Source organism: Phoxinus phoxinus (assembly GCF_949152265.1).
Source record: "Phoxinus phoxinus genome assembly, chromosome: 11".
NCBI lineage: Eukaryota > Metazoa > Chordata > Actinopteri > Cypriniformes > Leuciscidae > Phoxinus > Phoxinus phoxinus.
In genome coordinates this window covers 4,105,432-4,124,261 of record NC_136886.1, presented here as the reverse complement: position 1 = coordinate 4,124,261, position 18,830 = coordinate 4,105,432, and the positions used below count along the sequence as shown (strand labels likewise).

The 18,830-nt window shown below is 38.1% G+C and overlaps 2 protein-coding genes across 4 annotated transcripts in view; both read right to left on the bottom strand.

The window, feature by feature from the left end:
- gnai2b (guanine nucleotide binding protein (G protein), alpha inhibiting activity polypeptide 2b) overlaps positions 1-12,192 on the bottom strand; it is a 55,400-nt gene extending 43,208 nt beyond the window's left edge. Inside the window, exon 1 of the mRNA XM_079627678.1 lies at positions 11,437-12,192. Coding sequence (XP_079483804.1) covers positions 11,437-11,554 — 118 coding nt within the window. The 5' untranslated portion in view covers positions 11,555-12,192. The remainder of the gene's footprint in view (positions 1-11,436) is intronic.
- Positions 12,193-13,223: 1,031 nt separating this feature from the next.
- slc38a3b (solute carrier family 38 member 3b) overlaps positions 13,224-18,830 on the bottom strand; it is a 29,950-nt gene continuing 24,343 nt past the window's right edge. For all 3 annotated transcript variants that reach the window (XM_079627671.1, XM_079627672.1, XM_079627673.1), the window contains 3 exons: positions 17,665-17,809; positions 16,830-16,933; positions 13,224-15,807 (listed from right to left, as the gene is read on the bottom strand). In XM_079627671.1, coding sequence (XP_079483797.1) covers positions 15,703-15,807; positions 16,830-16,933; positions 17,665-17,809 — 354 coding nt within the window. In that variant the 3' untranslated portion in view covers positions 13,224-15,702. The remainder of the gene's footprint in view (positions 15,808-16,829; positions 16,934-17,664; positions 17,810-18,830) is intronic.

Below are 18,830 nucleotides of genomic sequence, written 5' to 3'. Positions count from 1 at the left end.
CAAACAGCCAAATATAATGCTATACCCTCACCAGATAGCGCCTAAATATTCATCCATACAATTTTAACACTTATATTCTGATGCACTAACACATGAACACTCTTACGAGCACAGAACATGATGAATTGCGTGTTTATATTGTAATTTATGGCTGAATTAGAGGAGGTACATTGATGTCTGGCCTGTACTGAACTCATATTGAGGAAAAACACTACAATCTGCTAGAGACAGAAACATGTCTCCATAGCGACTCGGACACAAGCTAACAGCCTGTGTTCAGAGGAAACGCTGTGTGATTATGTACAGTAAGCTAAATGATCACAAATGGGCAGCGAACACGCACACACCCCAACTCGCTACAAATCTATTCTCTCTAACAATTTGTGCCCGACTTGATTTCAATTATAACAAATCCTTAAAATAACTACTATCATATTTTGTGTGAGTATCGCATTTGTGGTATAGTGGGCTGTCACCTTGGATGACTGCACGCTAAAATAATTCATTAAGATTGATTACAATTACAGCTGCAACAATTAGCTAATAGTGAAAAATGTCAAGTGCAGTAATCCAGTGTAGTTTAGTAATCACAGACATGCATGCTTTGAGTACCATTTATTTAACATTTACTGAGAAATAAAATAGCAATAAAGTAATTCAGAAACATTAGGAATAAGACCAAGATTAATTGAAATTACTATATTATTACTGTTTGAGCTAGGATTAAAATAAACTTCCATTGTCTTTGGATCATGTTAACAACTAAAGCCTCACCACACTATGTTTACATAGCTTTCCTTTACACCACGGTAAAAAGTAACTATTGATTCTGTGGTCTTTTTTATGAAAAACAGTAGCCTAAAGACATTATAATGCAAATGCACAAAAAAGCAATTATATTCTACTCCTTTAATACATTTAATGTCTACATTAATAATAATAATAATTATAATGCCATTTGAGATTAATTTCCCATATTTCGTCTACAGTAAATCCTTGGTAAATGTTGGTGATTTGTGGATTGAAAAGCCTTCTAACTGGATTGTTTTAGCTCAACGCTTCTCCTGTTTACCGAGTCAGTGTTGAGAATGTCAGCACGGTTTCATCTGGCTTTAAACTACCGGTAGTTTAAATCATGAGGCATTTGATTTGTAGTAAAAAAACTGATGCACTGATGTTTTTCACTGGATCTCACTGCGCAGTTTAGTGGTCGCATGATAGAAATGGCAGCGCTCATCAATTATTGGCACCAGTGCAACTGTCTGCAACACACATGCACAGCATTATTTGCATAGTGCATTAACATTATTTTTAACATTTATCAAACTTTTGTTAAAATTTTATCGAGCAACACCCAGTCCTATGTTCAAGTATTTGCTCTGATATTTCACATGGTGCTTTCAAAGTTAAAATCAGCCATTTGCAACTAGTGAAATACAAAATACAAACAGAAACAAATCGAATGACACCAGTGGTGGATCAGTTGGGTCAACCAGTGATGGATCAGTTGGGTCAACCAGTGGTGGATCAGTTGGGTCAACCAGTGGTGGATCAGTTGGGTCAACCAGTGGTGGATCAGTTGGGTCAACCGGGTCTGATTAGAGCAGAAGGATGCAAGCAGATTTGTCCTGATCCACTGATAATGATGGAAATCAAAAGTCGTCTAAACCACAAACAGATTTTTAGAATTGGATGCACACTGCTCTATTTAATTGAAGTACTAAATCTTCTTTAGGCACTCTGCAAAAGACAAGCCAGAAGAGTTGCAGATAGCATTTGTTTGTAAACAGTAATTTCGTCTACAGAGATCAGGCCAACACAACACACAGCGGCTCAATGCAGCAGCACAATAAGACCCATTCTGCTGTGAACTTTTTCACTCATGCCGAGGGGAAAACAAAGTAAAAAACCTTTCTTTGACTTGCTAGTTTGCTACTGGCAAATCGCTTCAATATGGTAATTAATACAAAATAACTTGTGTGTGCCAAAACATGAGGTTACGTCACATCAAATCATGTTCTGCTCTAGTTGCTCAGTGCTTACTATGGTGTTTATTACTGGCCAGAGCCAAAGAAACTCAAAGTTTCATATTCTGCAATTCTGGTAAAAAATTAAATAAAACAAAACAGCTTAGCATCCACCTCTAAAAAATTTAAACACATGAAAGGGGGGGCGGGGGTCAATTCAATCTGACACATAAGCCTCTATGACCCGTCATATGTTTGTTCCATGTAATTATTAGTTTTTTATGTCCACATTAAATGATCTCATTGTATGCAGCAGGAGGCTTGTTTCAAGATAAAGAACGAAACCAAAACATGACGTGAAATGAAAGACCGAAACTAGAGATCATTGTGTGATGAGCTTGGGAAATGTACAGCAAACAATGTACAGGGGAAATTGGCTGGGATTTACGAAATGCACTCAGAATGCGCAATGCAATCAGTCTTATCACAAATCACACGTAGATGGAGTTTTAGACTGCCGTTTGACCAGAGATCTGTTTACAGAACACAAAAATATTAGCTACAAAAAGGATTAAACCATATTAATAATTGAGCACCAATAATACGCCTAATATATAAACAAGTTTTTCTATGTCTTTCCAGCTAATTATATTGTAGAGTTCAATTATAGTGTTCAATAATATAAGACTGTTCAAACAACCCAATGCTAATTGATTGTAATAGTCAAAGGACAGAAAATAATAGGCAGAAAAGGAAAGGATTGAGTAATGGTGCAAAATAGACTTGAACTCACACTGCCAGCATGACCAAGTGTCAAAGCCTGCGCTCACTAACAACAAGCAGCATTTTACTTTCAAAAACAGTTTTAAATTTCATCTACTGATTTTTCAGATGGCAAACTATTGTTATACTTATTGCATGTCCGTAGTGTCCTCTCCAAGAATGCTCTTGAGACGATGAGAAGGGCGTCCATAATGACAGCATTCACTATCGTGATCAATTATACCAATTTAGAGCATCGGCGTCTAAAGAGTCTTCGTCCTCCGCGCTTCCAGTGTCTTTGATCTCCAGTGCGGCTCTACTCTGCCACCCGTCAAGTGCCCTAATCAGAGCCTGAGCCCAATTTACATCTCTGAGCAGTGCTTCAAACACAGGAGAGCTCCACAAAGAGCACTCCTACAGAGTCATGTTCAAACCCTCCACCGGAGGGGTGACGGCATTGTGTCAGATAGGTTTCGCAGTTCCCTTCGTTCCGTCTGGCAAGACGAGAAGTCAGCAAATGAAGATACACCAACGCCAATTATGGTCAAGAATTACTTTGTCAAATGGACTGCTGCTTTACAAGGAAATTTAACGGAAAATGTGGTGTAACTCCAGGGGCATCTACTAAGACTACTATTACAAGTTAAGGGACTTTCACACTGAAAGCGATAATTCGGCGCAAATGTTCGACGCGATGGAGCTCTTGAATCTGAACAATAGATCTCTATGGAGCTATTCACACAGGGCGCGATCAATCGAGGCACGGCAATGTTTTCTGGGTAATGTTTAAATGTGAATAAAAGCCTAAATGAAATCTATTCAACATATAAAACGATCGAGCCTCTTCAGAAAATCTGGAGTAAAACGCTCAATTCACACAGATTAGTTTTACGATCTCTTTACGAATTTTTAGAAGCGTTAAATTGGTAGTTGCGTAGCTGTCAATGGAGGCACAGAAAGCTCTGATTTCATTAAAAATAACTTACTTTGTGTACCAAAGATGAACGAAGGTCTTTGGAACAACATGAGGATAAGTAATTAATAACAGAAGTTTCATTTTTGGGTGAACTATCCCTTTAAGACACAGTCTTAAACACTCTAACCCTAACATTTTTCAGCAAGAAGGCATTAAATTCGTTGAAAGTGACTGTATCCTTAAAGAAAAACCACACGAATTTCACATGTGCAAAAACATGTGGTCACATGTAGAACACATACTCTCACATACTGTGAAATCAATGTGATCAAATGTGAGACAACAAGTGAATTATGTCACAAAATATTTCAATTTCAAATCAGTGCTGTTCTTTTGAACTTTCTATTCATTAAAAAAATCCTGAACAAAATGCATCACCATTTCTACAAAAATATTAAGCAGCACAACTGTCACAAAATTACTCTACTCAAATAAATGTAGCCTGGGTGAACATAGGAAAATTATTTTAAAATCATTACAAAAATCTGACCAACCCCAACATCTTGAACAGACGGTAGTACATATACGCTAAGTAAATCTTCTTTATTTTAAGATGGATTTTTTGGATTTCTTCTCTTCACTCGATTTAGCATGCTCTCAACTTCACTGCACAGATTATAATACGGGCTGCAGGAGGTGACGTCTATTTTCTGAGCCTTGCAGGAATGACAATGAGTGTGAGAGAAACTGGCAAGCCAGCTGATGTATTCAGCCTATAATGACAGAAACAGCACAGTAGGTCGCTGGTAAATGGCTGCAAGCATTTTAGCCCCAACAGGCTGAGATCAATAAATGCACAACATCCCAAATAATACACACGACAACAAAGGAACAACTATTGTAGAGCTGCCCTAAACAACTAAACAAGAGAGACATCTTCAGTGAATGATCTCAGCACACCTCAAAGACAACATGAAAACAAAATCGACCCATATCGCACAATTCGTCAGTCCTGAAAACATCTTTTCTGTTGGCGTACCAGGTGTGATGTCAATGGTGCCAATGGCCACTGTGTCTTGTGACCCATCAATGCATTATGCTTTAATATGTGTGCATAGTACACATATTAGATTTGTGGCAATTATTTTCAGTAAATATCAACTTAAGCATTGCTCTGTTCATCACACAAAGCAATCGTATGGCTTCTGTTCTGAGTAATTTTTTTCATAAAAAAATTAAGCAAACAAAAAGCACAACACAGCCATAAAACTCTCGGTTTCTTCAGGTTTTAAAAGACCACTTGAAACACCAACTTTTGGTATATTTCACGGCATGCTGAGACTTGAAGATCTGACATCATTCTATGAAAGAACAGGAGACACTTTCAAGTTGGGCAAGGTTGATGTAAGACCTTTGAGACGAGCTGAAATAGGAAACCTATAATGCCAGACGTCTGTTTTCAAATGTGTGTGTGCCATGTGCACAAATCACAGAGGAGGTTTTTGGAGGGTACAGTCTCATTCTGAAGTCTCTCTGTGTGTGTGTGTGTGTGTGTGTGTGTGTGTGTGTGTGTGTGTGTGTGTGTGTGTGTGTGTGTGTGTGTGTGTGTGTGTGTGTGTGTGTGTGTGTGTGTGTGTGTGTGTGTGTGTGTGTGTGTTTTAAAGATGTAATTTTGTGCAGGAAGCAGTCACCTGTTCCGCGAGGAGTCACCTTGGCGAGCTGTTTTTGCACTGAAGGTAAAAGGAGAAGGTGGCGTTTTATCACTGTCTGGGACTGTCGCTGTTTGACAGGAATATCCGACTCTGACCTCTGCTCTTTCCTACCCGTCAGAATATCATGAGCCAAAGTTACACAGACACAACACAATGACTCAGACTCCAAATGTAAACAGTGCATCAGATAAATCACTGAAGACACTTGCCTTCCAGGTTTTTAACAACAGATACACCAGCTTTTATTCCAGGACACTCGCCTCTCAGTGTGCTTTCAAGCTTATGTGAAATTACAAGTATGTGCTTCTTGATGAGCTATACAACAGCTTATCTGACCACATCAGACTTTACTGTAGTGCACATTTGAATTTAATCTGCAACAATGACTGTTTGGTTGAAATATTGGTTCCTCTGATTATACACTGTCGTTCAAAAGTTTGGGATTGGTAAAAATGTTGTTTTTAAATAAGTCTTATGCACACAAGCTGCATGTATTGAATAAAACATACAGCAAGAACAGTAATATTGTGAAATAATATTACAACTTAATATAACTTTTGCATTTGAATATATTTTCAGCATCATTACTCCAGTGTCACATGATCCTTCAGAAATCATTCTAATGCTGATTTGATGTTGAAAACAGTTGTGCTGCTTCATATTTCTGTGGAAAACATGATACTTTTTTTTTCAGAATTCATTGATAAAAAGAAAGTTCAAAAGAACAGCATTTATTTGAAAAATAAATCAAACATCTTTACTAGTAACTTTGATCAATGTATGGTGATTGCTCAATAAAAGTACAAGGCTAATTTCTAATTTCTTTTATCATTTCAATTTGTAGAGTAGAAATAAGTATATATATTTTTTAATTAATAGGAATACAATGTTTTTTGAACCATTATTCCAAGCCATCAGCCACTGAGATATGATTTTGAGAAAAATATTAACATAATAATTCTAGCTATCCTTGTCTGCTGTTGAAAGATGTGCTGCTAAAACCTTGCAAATTCCACTTCCTCAGGGATTTCCAAGTAATATACACATAGAAATGTCTCAAAAAAGGACCTGCATAAAAGAGTCCAGAATATCCCCTCAAAATGAGTGTCTGCAACAGTAGCTTCCAGCACATGAACCCTCCTGATAGTCACTTGCCCCCATTCTGTGGCACAATTCCATTAGTTATGTGATGTAACTGCCGCCACTGGCCATTCTCCTCTCAAAAAAGCTAAACCCAAAGAAAGTGCTCGTCATTTTTGTCCTCGAAGCTTTTGTCTTTTGGAATTTCCTTGAGTTTTGCCAACCTAGTACACCTGAAATGTTCAGGCGTGATGAGGAAAGAGTTTAAAGAAGCTCGGTTTACATAAACACAAGACCACAAAATACTTCCCGCTTGGAGTGAGTGAGTCTGTGACATGACCTTGACTTCACAATTGTTTGGGGATTCAACACTTGCAGTCCATGTCGTGGGAGGATTCTGGATGGTAAAAACAAAACTTGACTCAAGGATATTCCTGGCATTCAAACGTGGCAGCCAACTTTTTAAACGAAACCCAACTGAGAAGAGTCTGGAGTATCCATGACCACCAGACATGTGTCATAATGGTGAGTTGCTCATAAACAGCAGAGATATGAAGAGGAGGCAAGGTCAATAATTCTGACCAGCGCGGTTTCAAACATGTGACGCATACTGAGTAAGGAGTGAAAGAGGCTATTAGGAAAAATGATAATGAAAAGCCTGTCTGAACCACAGTTGTGTTACAAAACCTAGTAAGACTCCCACCAAGGCAACATTTGTAGGCGTCATATTATCATAGGTGTGGTTCTCAATTTGTAGACGACAAATTACACTGCATGCAAAATGCTTCATTCTGGAAAGACTGAGAAAATGTACAATATCCATTGCAGATAAAGCAATCCCACAATGCACAGCAATGAGAGAATATTCTTATACTTAAACACATACTCAATCTGCTTCTAATAATTTAATTTGATTAAAATTACACTGAAGTAATAAAGTCTAAAAATCAGTCATCATAAACAATTATCGGTCTTTCAAACCAGATTGAATTATACAGAAACATTGCTATATTGAACAGAACATTGAGTGCCTTCAATGCAGGATTGTATTCTGATTACAGTCAATTTCCTGGCAACATAGGCTAAAGTAAAAGCATGTAAACGTAAATGCATTTAAAGTGCATCATCATATTTAGATAATTGTGTTTCTCCATTTCTACATTGCTAGTGCTGGAGTTGTTTTCATACTAATGTGAAATGTTTAATCCGACTACCTGTACACCCCAAGACAGAGGATTGATTTGAGTCCGTAAACAATGGAAAGTAACCAAGCCAGCATCATTTTCACATCCAGAATGTTTCAAACTGATGATGTTGATGTATGTTTAGCAATATCGTGAAAACGCTGAATAAGGCAGAATATGGTGCTGACGAGAAATTGCACTGTGTTTACAGGATATAACACACCATGAGATTATTGCTGTGGTCATCTATCATTTTCAGACCTGACCGTATGAAGTCATTAGTGGGAGCTCAGTAAACACTGGTGTGTGGAAATCCCTATTTACACTGTACTAGTCAGGGCTTGAGTGTGTCTCATTTCTGATTCAACACTATAAGCCGGAGACCTACATAATGTAGCATATGTGCTTTCTAGATTGTTTTTATTTATTTACATAGAGATATATTTAAAGTTGAACATCATGTTATAAGTTACCTAGAGGGACTCGGTGTCAAGCTAAGTTCATCCAATTTTTTGATTACATCTAAAGTCTGTCTCCCCTATTCCCCAGGCATGTTCTCCCTGTATTCTCACTCCTGCTTGCTCTCTCCGTAGGGTAAAGCGTGTTGAGGAGAGCGCTGCTGTCACACCTGTCCCCACGCTGTCAGCATCAGAGCACACATGCTGAGCCACTAACAGGATATGACATACAGGACACAAACGCTCCAGCTCAGGGTGGCGTGGCGGCACTGAAGTGTGAGGATACTGAGAGGCTCGATGCAGAATTAGGCCACAGCTTGAGCAGCAACACTAACTTTAAGAGATTAACGGTCTCATAATCTGTGTCATGACCAAATCCAAGATTCAAGCGAAATGTCCTGATTGGTCATACTCATTCAATATCATACTGTAGTGAGCAACGTTAACCAGACTACATGTCATTTTAAACATGGTAAATATTCTGATATATCAGGCACGCTAATGAATCAGAAAATATTTGGCAATTTTTATATAAATATAAAATATATATTTTATATACTTGGCCTCCCCTTGTACCCCTGCAAAAAAATCTACAGACATCCTTGTCAATAAACAGTAGAGCTGAGCGCGATTAATCGTAAAAAAGATTGTGATCTCGATTCAAACATCCACAAACTTGTTCCTAAATGACCGCGATTCGGCTGTCTATTAAACCTTTGGCAAGTCCGATCACAGCAAATATTCAAATCCGCATTCACACTGTCGCTGAACCAGAGAGAGCAGTTGTCATGTAGAAGTATGAAACCGCTTCACAAACAGTCAATTCAACAACACAGTCCCATTATTTCTGTGTTACAAATGTTCAAATTATATCAGAAGTACTGGGATAAAAGTTTATAGTTCAGATATAAACACTAATGTGTTACTATAGTAGCAATCAAAATAGAGCAAATCCCTTTTAGAAAGTAAATTTACACTTCAAATATAAAAATTGTATCAATTACATTGTTACGTCACTAGGTGGCGACAAGTGACTGTTAAAAAAAATCTGTCATTCATTGAATCATTCATTCAAGAGATTTGTTCAAAAACGCTGATTCATCCAGTAAATGAAACTCATGACGTATTAGTAAGTCAGTGGAAAAAAAACTTCATAAAACAATTTTGAAAGTTGTGAAAATTACATGATCTAGGACCACAGTGTAAGTCAGCCTTGTGTTAAATCTAACCTAAGGTCTATGGGCCACAAAAAACCACTGCAATTGCGAACATCACTCATACATACTGCAGCATATCTAATGGATTGTACATCCGAGGCGTTTAAAGACTCCATTTGTCCACTGTTTATTTCTAAAGAAACACGACAATGTAAAGGCTCCATTACCTTGTATCTTACGCTATGGCCACGTTGAAGCCGTTTTTGTAAAAATAGGCTAACGATTGCGTCATAAACACGTGACTCTCTGTCGCACAGTCGAGAAATTACCGTATAGACATGCAGGAGGAGAAGCTCGCAGGCAATCGGGGGACGTGGAGGCATAAAGTCAAAGGAGAAGCCCATAGAGATTCATAAAGTTGCTCCTGCTGCTAGCTCATGGACAGCTAACACTCACGCTCTCCATCTCTGCAAGATTTGGAAGGGAATGATTCAGATTTCTCTCGGCACAGCTACTAGAAGACTGACAGCTGTCAGACAGGTTGCTCACGTCACATCTACGTCGTCAAGCTCAGTTTGAGTCTGCGCAGTTCGCCTAGGCATCAGGAAGTGATGCTTCTAATTTACTTCACTTTTCTCCGTTGAAACCTATGGGGTCGCTGTGTCCATTTCTATTACTGTCTATGGTCTTAGTACTAATCATTTTGTTGATCCAGGAATAATACCAGAACATCCACTGACTTTTAAACAGGTGTGTATCAGCATACATTAACTACAGAATCGTATAGTACTCCCCATCCCCAAGTAATTTTCAGGATCCAACACGCTTTCATTTACCACCAATGGACCAGACAGAATAAAAATGGATTGGTTACAGCGGGAGAACTGAGCTTTAATGAAGTATAATTGAATGGTGAAGTCTTTTGTTTGGAGCTGTACTTATCTGATTCTCACAGCAGGGTTACTCGACAAGTGCACTACCTGCAGGCTCGCGTTTATTCCTAACCTGGTCGTCTTGCTAAAAGTCAAACAGCATTGTATCTTGGATGCCTGTGTACTTCATTTACCGGTAATGTCATGCTTTTGATACAATAGCAATAGAAAAAGAGAGCTGAGATTATTTATGACAAGGCCTAAACACATGAGCATAAGGGACTATGCAGCATCCATGGAAACCACATAATTAAACATTGATAAGTGTTTTTTTTTCCCAATGCAGAGGTGAGTATAGCTAATGGACGTATAGAAGAGTTACATAATGCATTAGTGCAGGTGGTTACATTGGAGAACATCTGCAATTGACCTGAATAAGCTAAACGATACTAAATGAAACAACAGTATAAAAACATCACTGATAATGATGATATAACTATATGACACACAATATGCAGCATCTAGATCACTTATGCACTCTGCAAATTTATATTTAATGTCACATAACAGTGTTGACGAAGCACTGAGATAATGGCGGGCTGGTTTTTCATGCACCCTCATACAAAATCATGCCTAAAAATGTGTCATGATATGAGCATGGTCCAGATGGTAGAATCAAGGTACTTTTATATAATTTACACACAAAAAAAATGCCATAATACGTTTGGAAGTACCTTGCTTGGAGTACCATGAATTTTCTGCACCATAGAATCACCATCACTATACCATGGCACTTTCATACCATGGTATATCCAAAACACCATGGTACTCCAATGTGCTTCGATGATTACTACGGAATGTATGGGCATGTGCGCACATGTCTTATCACTGATCATATAAATGCCTAAAAAACACGCTAGGCTATTTATATGGAAAGCAAAAGTGCTTTAAGGTATGCTATGGTATTTTCGCGGTACATGTCCACAAACATTACATTTCTTACTGCTTGCTATTTATTTATTTATTTATATATATATAATATTGTGGTTTGAAGTCTCCTCAAATGAAAGACAGCAGCCGTGCATTAGACGGATGCTGGTGTTTGCATCCATCACCAATCGAACCGCACATCATAGGCAATCCTCAACCTCAATATCATACTAAATATATTTATCTCGTCCAAACGAGTAGCAAAGTACTGGCCTGTTGTTTTTATGGAGGCATGTGACAAATAGCACTGGAAAACGAAATATTTTGCGGGAGCATTCTGAACACACAGACCTGCTGAAAATGACACACACACACACACACGACGTGCCATGACTTACCGAGCAGGAGCAGTTTCACCTCCCTCGCCGCCTTCTCTCCATCCTCCCGCAGGTTTTTGTCGATCATCTTTGATCTCTCGGCGGCCGCCTTGTCTTCAGCGCTCACCGTGCAGCCCATGATCGAACCGTGCGCGCGTCAAACTTCAGAGAACGGGTCAGATCAGCTCGGTCCGTTCCGCTCAAGAACTGTAAACTATAATGACGCCGCGTACAGATGTGATATACAGGTGCAAAGTGTCACAATTTAAAAGGTTTGATTCCGAAAATGCCCAGCCAGTGATTCTCCATCAATCAGGAGGGTTAGAATATGTTTAGACGAGATTAAAAAGTTGCTTTAGCTTTCCGCCAAATCAATCAGTCAATCTTCCATTAGCGCCTCCTTTCAGATCAAAGAGCAGCCGCGGAGTCGGCGCTTTCATCTACCGCTCACAGTTCTTGAAATCAAAATCATTCGCTTGCACTGAGTCAGGTGCCTTTCTTTACACGCGAAAATAATATACAACTCCTGAGAAATTCTGCCGCCAAAGAGCTCTGGTGTTTTTTTTTCCCCGTTATTATTTAAAATTCAAACGTTCTGCATCTCGAGCCTGGCGCAGGGAAATTCTAAATGTTTAAAAATTTAAATTCAGAACGTTGCAGCGTTCGGCGCGGCGCTCCACTCGCGCTGATTTCTTCTGAGGAATAAACAGAGCGTAAGAATGTGAAAAAGCCCAAGCGTGCAGCACCCACCCACCGATGAACAACTGCCCGTGAATTGTGGGAAATGCAGTAGTTTGCTGATTCCGAACAATCGGTTTGCTCATATGGTTCAATGAACTAGCTAAAAATGATTCATTGATTCTTTGAAATGATCACTCAAGTTTAAATCATTATTACTTTAATTAATTATTAACACACTGACGTTTAAACAAGAATGATACATGATAAGAAACATATTTTACTGAAAAGACAAAAATCTTTTCAGAGCATCAATTCAGTCTTTACAAAGATATATAATTGAATAAGAATAATAACATTATCATATCTATGTAATACTCTTTTCTTAATAAAAAAAAAACATTAATTTCATAACACAAATAAATATGACAAGTAATCTAGGCTCATAGGGCAGGGTACTATAGGCTAATTAACATAATCCTTGATTTGCCACTACAACTGCACTACGTGTAATAAAGAAGCTTTACTGAAATGTAAATACTAGATAGGCTATTTTTATATTTAAATCTTTTTTATTTTCACTACCTCTGTAAGGATGTAAGGAAATGGCAAATAAACTTGAATCAATTCAGTGGCATTTTATTCAGTAAAATAGCCTACATTTAACTGAGGTTAATGTGTCAAACGTGACACTCACCTCACGGTTCACTCCAAAGACTGAGTGATAAAAACAAGCTCTGTGTGAATCAGTTCAAATGAAACGTTCAAAAAGAACCGACTCAGAAGAACGACTCGTTCGCGAATTAGACATCATGAATTGAAAGCAGGTTTGTGCCACGGAGAAACCTATTAAAACATTCAAAAATAAGCGCGCCATATTATGCAGATAATTTGAAGAATAATGGGATAGGCCTACATGTAAAATGCACTTAATGCAAGTTGAGGTTATTACATCTGACATTTGTCATTTGGATCTGCAAACATCGCCCTCAAGTGTTAGAAGAACTAATCACAGCACAAGCTTGGAGGCCTGAAGTAGCCTACCTTTATAATCTAGTTTTGATATTGACCCATAAGAAAGTCATAATGCTATTTTTGGCAGGGTAGTAAAAACAAAACTCACATACAGGTTTAAAAACAGCTTTTTTATTGTCAATTGGTTCTGCTATTTACACTATACAAGCTAAATATGCATCAGAAAAGCGGTTCACGTTTATATACAATATATACGAATGAACTAAACAATCTATCATATGAACCCAACTGTATCGATTAAATAAGTGTAGTATGCTTTGAAAAACAAACTGTTGTTTGTGTTTCCCAGATGATCTGTACCAGATTACATAGAACAAAAATTAGCAATATTTGTTTGAAGAAATGGTATATAAACTGGGCAGCACTGAGACAAAATAACATACAGAATTTCAGTCATCATCATTTTTGCATTACATACCATATGAATCACAATATTCACCCTTGAATTTATCTTCAATCTAATGCTACTTTGGTTGAAGCAAATATAATATACCAAGCAAAAGCTATAACTTAACTAAAAGAGTATTTCAAATAGAGTTAAGCATAATAATAAAATTACAAATCTTATTATTAATAAAATAGTAAAATATAACAATAAAATTCATTGTAACCAGGATAAAAAAGTATTTAACCAGCACCTATATGGTGATCAGTGGCAAAATAAAAAAAAGTAGGTAGTATCTAAAGGGTATTTAAGGTAGCTGGTTGTAATCTGAGGCACTTTTTCTTTAGGCTATTAAGATTTATAAAACTTCAAAAAGTACTAATAAGAATAAAATGATCAGATTAAGGAAAATAAAGCAATAGTTGCATAACAAACATCATTGCCATGTTAAATAATTGGGGACCACTTGAAATGTACTTCAATCTCCAGCATAAAGTTCAGTTTGTTTTTTGTTGACAGTGCAAACTGAACAACCATGCCAGTGTCAATGCCATGCCAATTCATATGAAGTCTGTTTCTCATCTAATTATTTCTGTCATTAATGTGGTGATATTACCGGTAAAGACATACTCACACCTGTTGCAGAATAACTCATGTTTGCTCATGGTTTACCAATATCTGCCACTACCAACCCAGCTACTCATCAGTCGGCACATCATATTAGCACAACTTACTGTACACCAGGATTGCACAGCACAGTATTTTGGCAGAATCTGAACACATTACAGTTTTGAAAGCATCGCATGAACCACCGAGTAAGAGCGAGAGATTTCAAACACAGAATAATCATACGATTTCCTTCAAACTAACAAAAAAAATGGCGATGTCTTTCACGTTTCTACATTTAAGCTGGTTCATCATCTAGTGCTAATACCGAAAGCAGGGTCCATAAATACTCAGATTACAAGAAAATGAACTGTAAAACAAGTTAAACACAGATGTGAAAAAATAAAACATTTACAACCCTTTTCATGTGAGATAAATTTCTTCCAAAGCAGCTTCCAAACTAAATCACTTAAACTTCACTGCAGTGAAATGCTTATGATCGTTTGAATTCTAATACAGGGGAGATTACGTCTGTTTCAAGTAAAATATAGTTTGGTGTATGTATATGAAGTCCTGCGTTAGCGTTTGCGTAAATGGCCTCGAGTATGCCATTAAGATCTTCAACGCAATATAAACGATCAAGGACACGGTTATTGTACACGTCAATACTAGAACACACTAATACTCATCCAGTGAACTGCAAAATATATTCGATACATTTAAATAAATACATTTCTCACTGTTTAAATCTCCATGTGATCAAGGCAAGCCTTGCAATCTATGGCTACTGTGCATACTTTAGGAAAACAGAAAATATACTTTATGATAGTTTGATTTTGGAAATCCTTTGCTTTGGCACACTGAAATCGTGCAGTATCTGAAATAGGTGGTGATGAGACTCGTTGATTGTCCAAAGCCCGCTGGAGAGTAAACCATCTACCGACCCATCTTTACTAAAAACTAGCTGGCTTCAAAACTTCTACAATCTCCTTGTTCTATGGGCAAAGTTATACACAGATTACATATGTAAAAATCTGATATATAGGTCACTATTGTACAATGCATTTGCTGTCACTTCAAAGAAATCTAGAAGGGTGGGATTATGTGTCTCTACAGTACAGTCGTGTCAAGTATAATAGTATCGGGATTGATAAAAACAGAGCGTGAGAGTCAATAAAAATGATGACAAGCAATTTGAGCCATAACAGCATATTTCATATTCCTAAGTGAAGATACTAAACCTTGAATAAATAATTGAAACGGTCAGCATGTTTGACCTTTACAGGTTTTAAAACATATATAACATTAGTCTGAATTTATCAAAAATGTTTAAAAATAAAGACATTTCCACCCATTGTCTGATGGCAGGTTATCTGTGGAAAACGGGATATTGTTTTGGGTCCCCCACACCTTTCCCTTCCTACAGTGGGACGGTGTATTCTCTGCGTCATAACAGGCAGAAAAATACAGATAAAAATAAATCAGATCATCTTCCAGTATGTTACATCACTAACTATACGTACGCCACGCACTCTCATACATACAAAGCCATGTACAAACACACATTCACCAGAGTTTATCTCCTAGTGGCCACCCAGAGCACTGCCGCTGCCTGTTGTCCAATCAATGATGATGAAGCTCAAGCTCATTATCATAAACAACACGCCCAGTCCAGCGAAACAGGCAGCCTGAGAAAAGGAGAAAGACATTCAGTCATTAACCAAATAAAATAGATTTTATAAACTGACCTTGTAAACTGATTTGAAATTAATCAGTTGAACAAGTTTTTAAGAAAGAGTATTTTAGAAATATTCCAGAAAGTATAGCAACATCTGTATTATCTCCTATTTCCAGTAGGAGAGAGATAAATGCTATGTAATGTGATGATATTGAGCCGAAGAAAACAACTCAATTTTGGCCGTATCAGAAATCACGTATCATGTTTTCATCCACCTATTTTTATGCAATTTTTGGGATATCGCATAAAAACACACTGGATGGAAATGCCAAGATGCGCATAAATTCAAAAAATGTGCTTAAAAAAAACGTATGTGCTCAATTGCGGCTGATTATGGAATTTATGGAATATGTTCATACTCTATGATGGAAACACATTTACCGAACAAATCCCTTGATGTGCAACAACAACAACAACAAAAAAACACATGATTTTGCCTCAACAGAGGATGTGATTGGATAACTGGACTAACCAGCGGCCAATCTCATCGCACAGCACCTCAAATGTTGGTAATGCCGGAGCAAAAGTCTGTCATCAGAACGATTTGGTGTAATGACCTCCCAGAAGTGTCTCACGCAATTGCGTCCACAAACACCAGGCATCCGAACGCAAAATAACATGACAACGTTTGTCGCGTTTCATCTGCGCGATCTACTAAGGCACAAATCATTTTGGCTTGCCCGATTGCAGCAACTTCCATTATTGTTAAAGATATTTAATTTCCCATGAAGTGATGATTTTGTTCTCATGAACGCATCGGATGGAAACGGTGCTTATTCGCAAATGTTTAGGCAATATTCCAATTTGGCACACAAGTTAAATTGGCAGCTTTGGATGGAAACATGGTAAGTCTAACTGGTATAAAGTGGCATTAACCTTGGATAATGCGATGAAAAAAATGGATAAAGGCGATGCATGAAAAGTTTACTAAATGTTCTCCTCTCAGCCATAAATCATACAAGCATAACTTACAAAGATTTTAGGGGTAGAACGCATTGGCTCCTTATCCTTCGGAACAATACGGATGTAGAAGACAGCAGGAAAGATGAAGATAAGGCATGGAGCGGATGTTGCACCTGGAGAAGGAAGAAGAGGACAAATGTAGATTAGCTAATCAGCTGAATCCAATTAAATCTGACACTGATGATGACAATTAAACATGATGACAATTACAATTCCAGCGAGGTTGTCTTTGCTGATGAAAATGAGAATAGAAAAGTTAAATAAGTACCCTATGTTGGACAAACATTTGATTCATTTTATGAGCATCACAGTAAGACTCATTAGTTAATATCTGAAAGGAAAAATCTTTTAAATTACACACATTTTACTTATACCTTGGGTAAACTTGGCGTAAAACATATTAGACGATAATAAAATATTATGCTTAAACATAGTTTTTTCAAGTATTTTAGCCTTTTAATTAGATTATTTTGCGCCATCAAACATTTTTAGAATGAAAAAAAATACTACATGAATTTTAGTTTAGAAACCTGGACAAAAAAAAGTTTCATATCATTGATCTGTTTTGTTTTCCTCTTCATTATGATCACATGGAACCTTGACACTCACCTTCTTTCCAGTAATATGAGATAAACACACAAATATTGATTTAACGGCAACATTATCTGTTCAAACAAGCAACGGAGACATTTGAAGCTGTACTCAAGGCCAGAGACAGTGTCAGTGTCCCTTAGTCATACTGAGAAAGCAAGACAAACAACTGAGTCTCTGCTTTGGCATTTCAGACACATGTTTGAACACTTGTGTTTTGGGCTCTTGAGCCAGCGAGGATTGAAGGACTCACCAATGATGCCAAAGATGCCCAGGATGTTTGGGGCAAAGATGACCAGCATGTTGATGAATGTCAGGAGAATGAAGGCTATGGCGACGTGTCGGATCCAGTTGAAGGTCTTGTTAGGAAACGCCATCTCTTGAATGGCTCTCCGTACCTTTGAGAAGAAGTAGCAGATCATTTTTATTTGATTTTTAAATGACAATTGAACGTTCGCAAAGACCGCCCCCCCCTTAGTTAGTGTCGCTATGTCCGACAAGCTACGCCGCTCTCACGCCACACCATGTTCTCACGCATCGCGGAGCAGAGAGGAGACTGCACGCTGACAGACAAGACAGACCAGCTTACTTTTCAGTTACTTTTGATATTAAACATATTAAACAAAGTCTCACCTTTCAAATTTGGTAATTTTTTAATAGAAATTTAAACAATAAATAGCGTTTTGTGGCTCTTTAATGTGTCTGACAGATCGCTGTGTCGCCTCAGTTGAAGCTGCTCGTGAACCGATCATCTCTTCCTTCTAGTTCATTTATAGCATCAAATAAACATGAATGAACATCAGAAGGAATGTTGTTTTAACCGCGGCAAGGCGTCAGTACACTCTGCTTCTCAAGTTCAAATCCTCCCATGTTAATCTACTAACTCTCCTGACTGCTTTGTCAGACAAAATGGCTGATGGTGAAGTATGATTGGTCAGATAACCTGTCAATCAAGCTCCCTGCGAAGGGTCAATTCCGGCGCAAAATGAACCTAGGGGTTAATAACACATGGGTACCGAGTCGACCGTTGCTCTGGGATGTGTTTTCATGATAATCGAATGTACCCAGTTTTATCACGAACGCTGTGCTAAGTGAGCTGGTCGATAGGTTCAAGTCACAGTTCAGCTCACTGTAGCACGGCGTTCGTGGTTCGACCAGCCGCGGCGCTACCATTGGGCCCGGGTGGGCCTGGGCCCACCCATTTTAGGTCCGGGCCCACCCATTTTGACCCAGTTCATCCAATAAGCAGCCAGAGGAAAGCTTTGAGTGAAAGCGCCAATCAGCGGCTTCTACCCCACGTGTGGACTCTTAAGCCTGCCCACAGGCTGCATCGTCACCATCAAGCGATCCAATGAAATGAATGACTTTAGCGCGAAAGCTTTTCAAGCAAGCTCAATGAGACAGACACATACAGTAGCT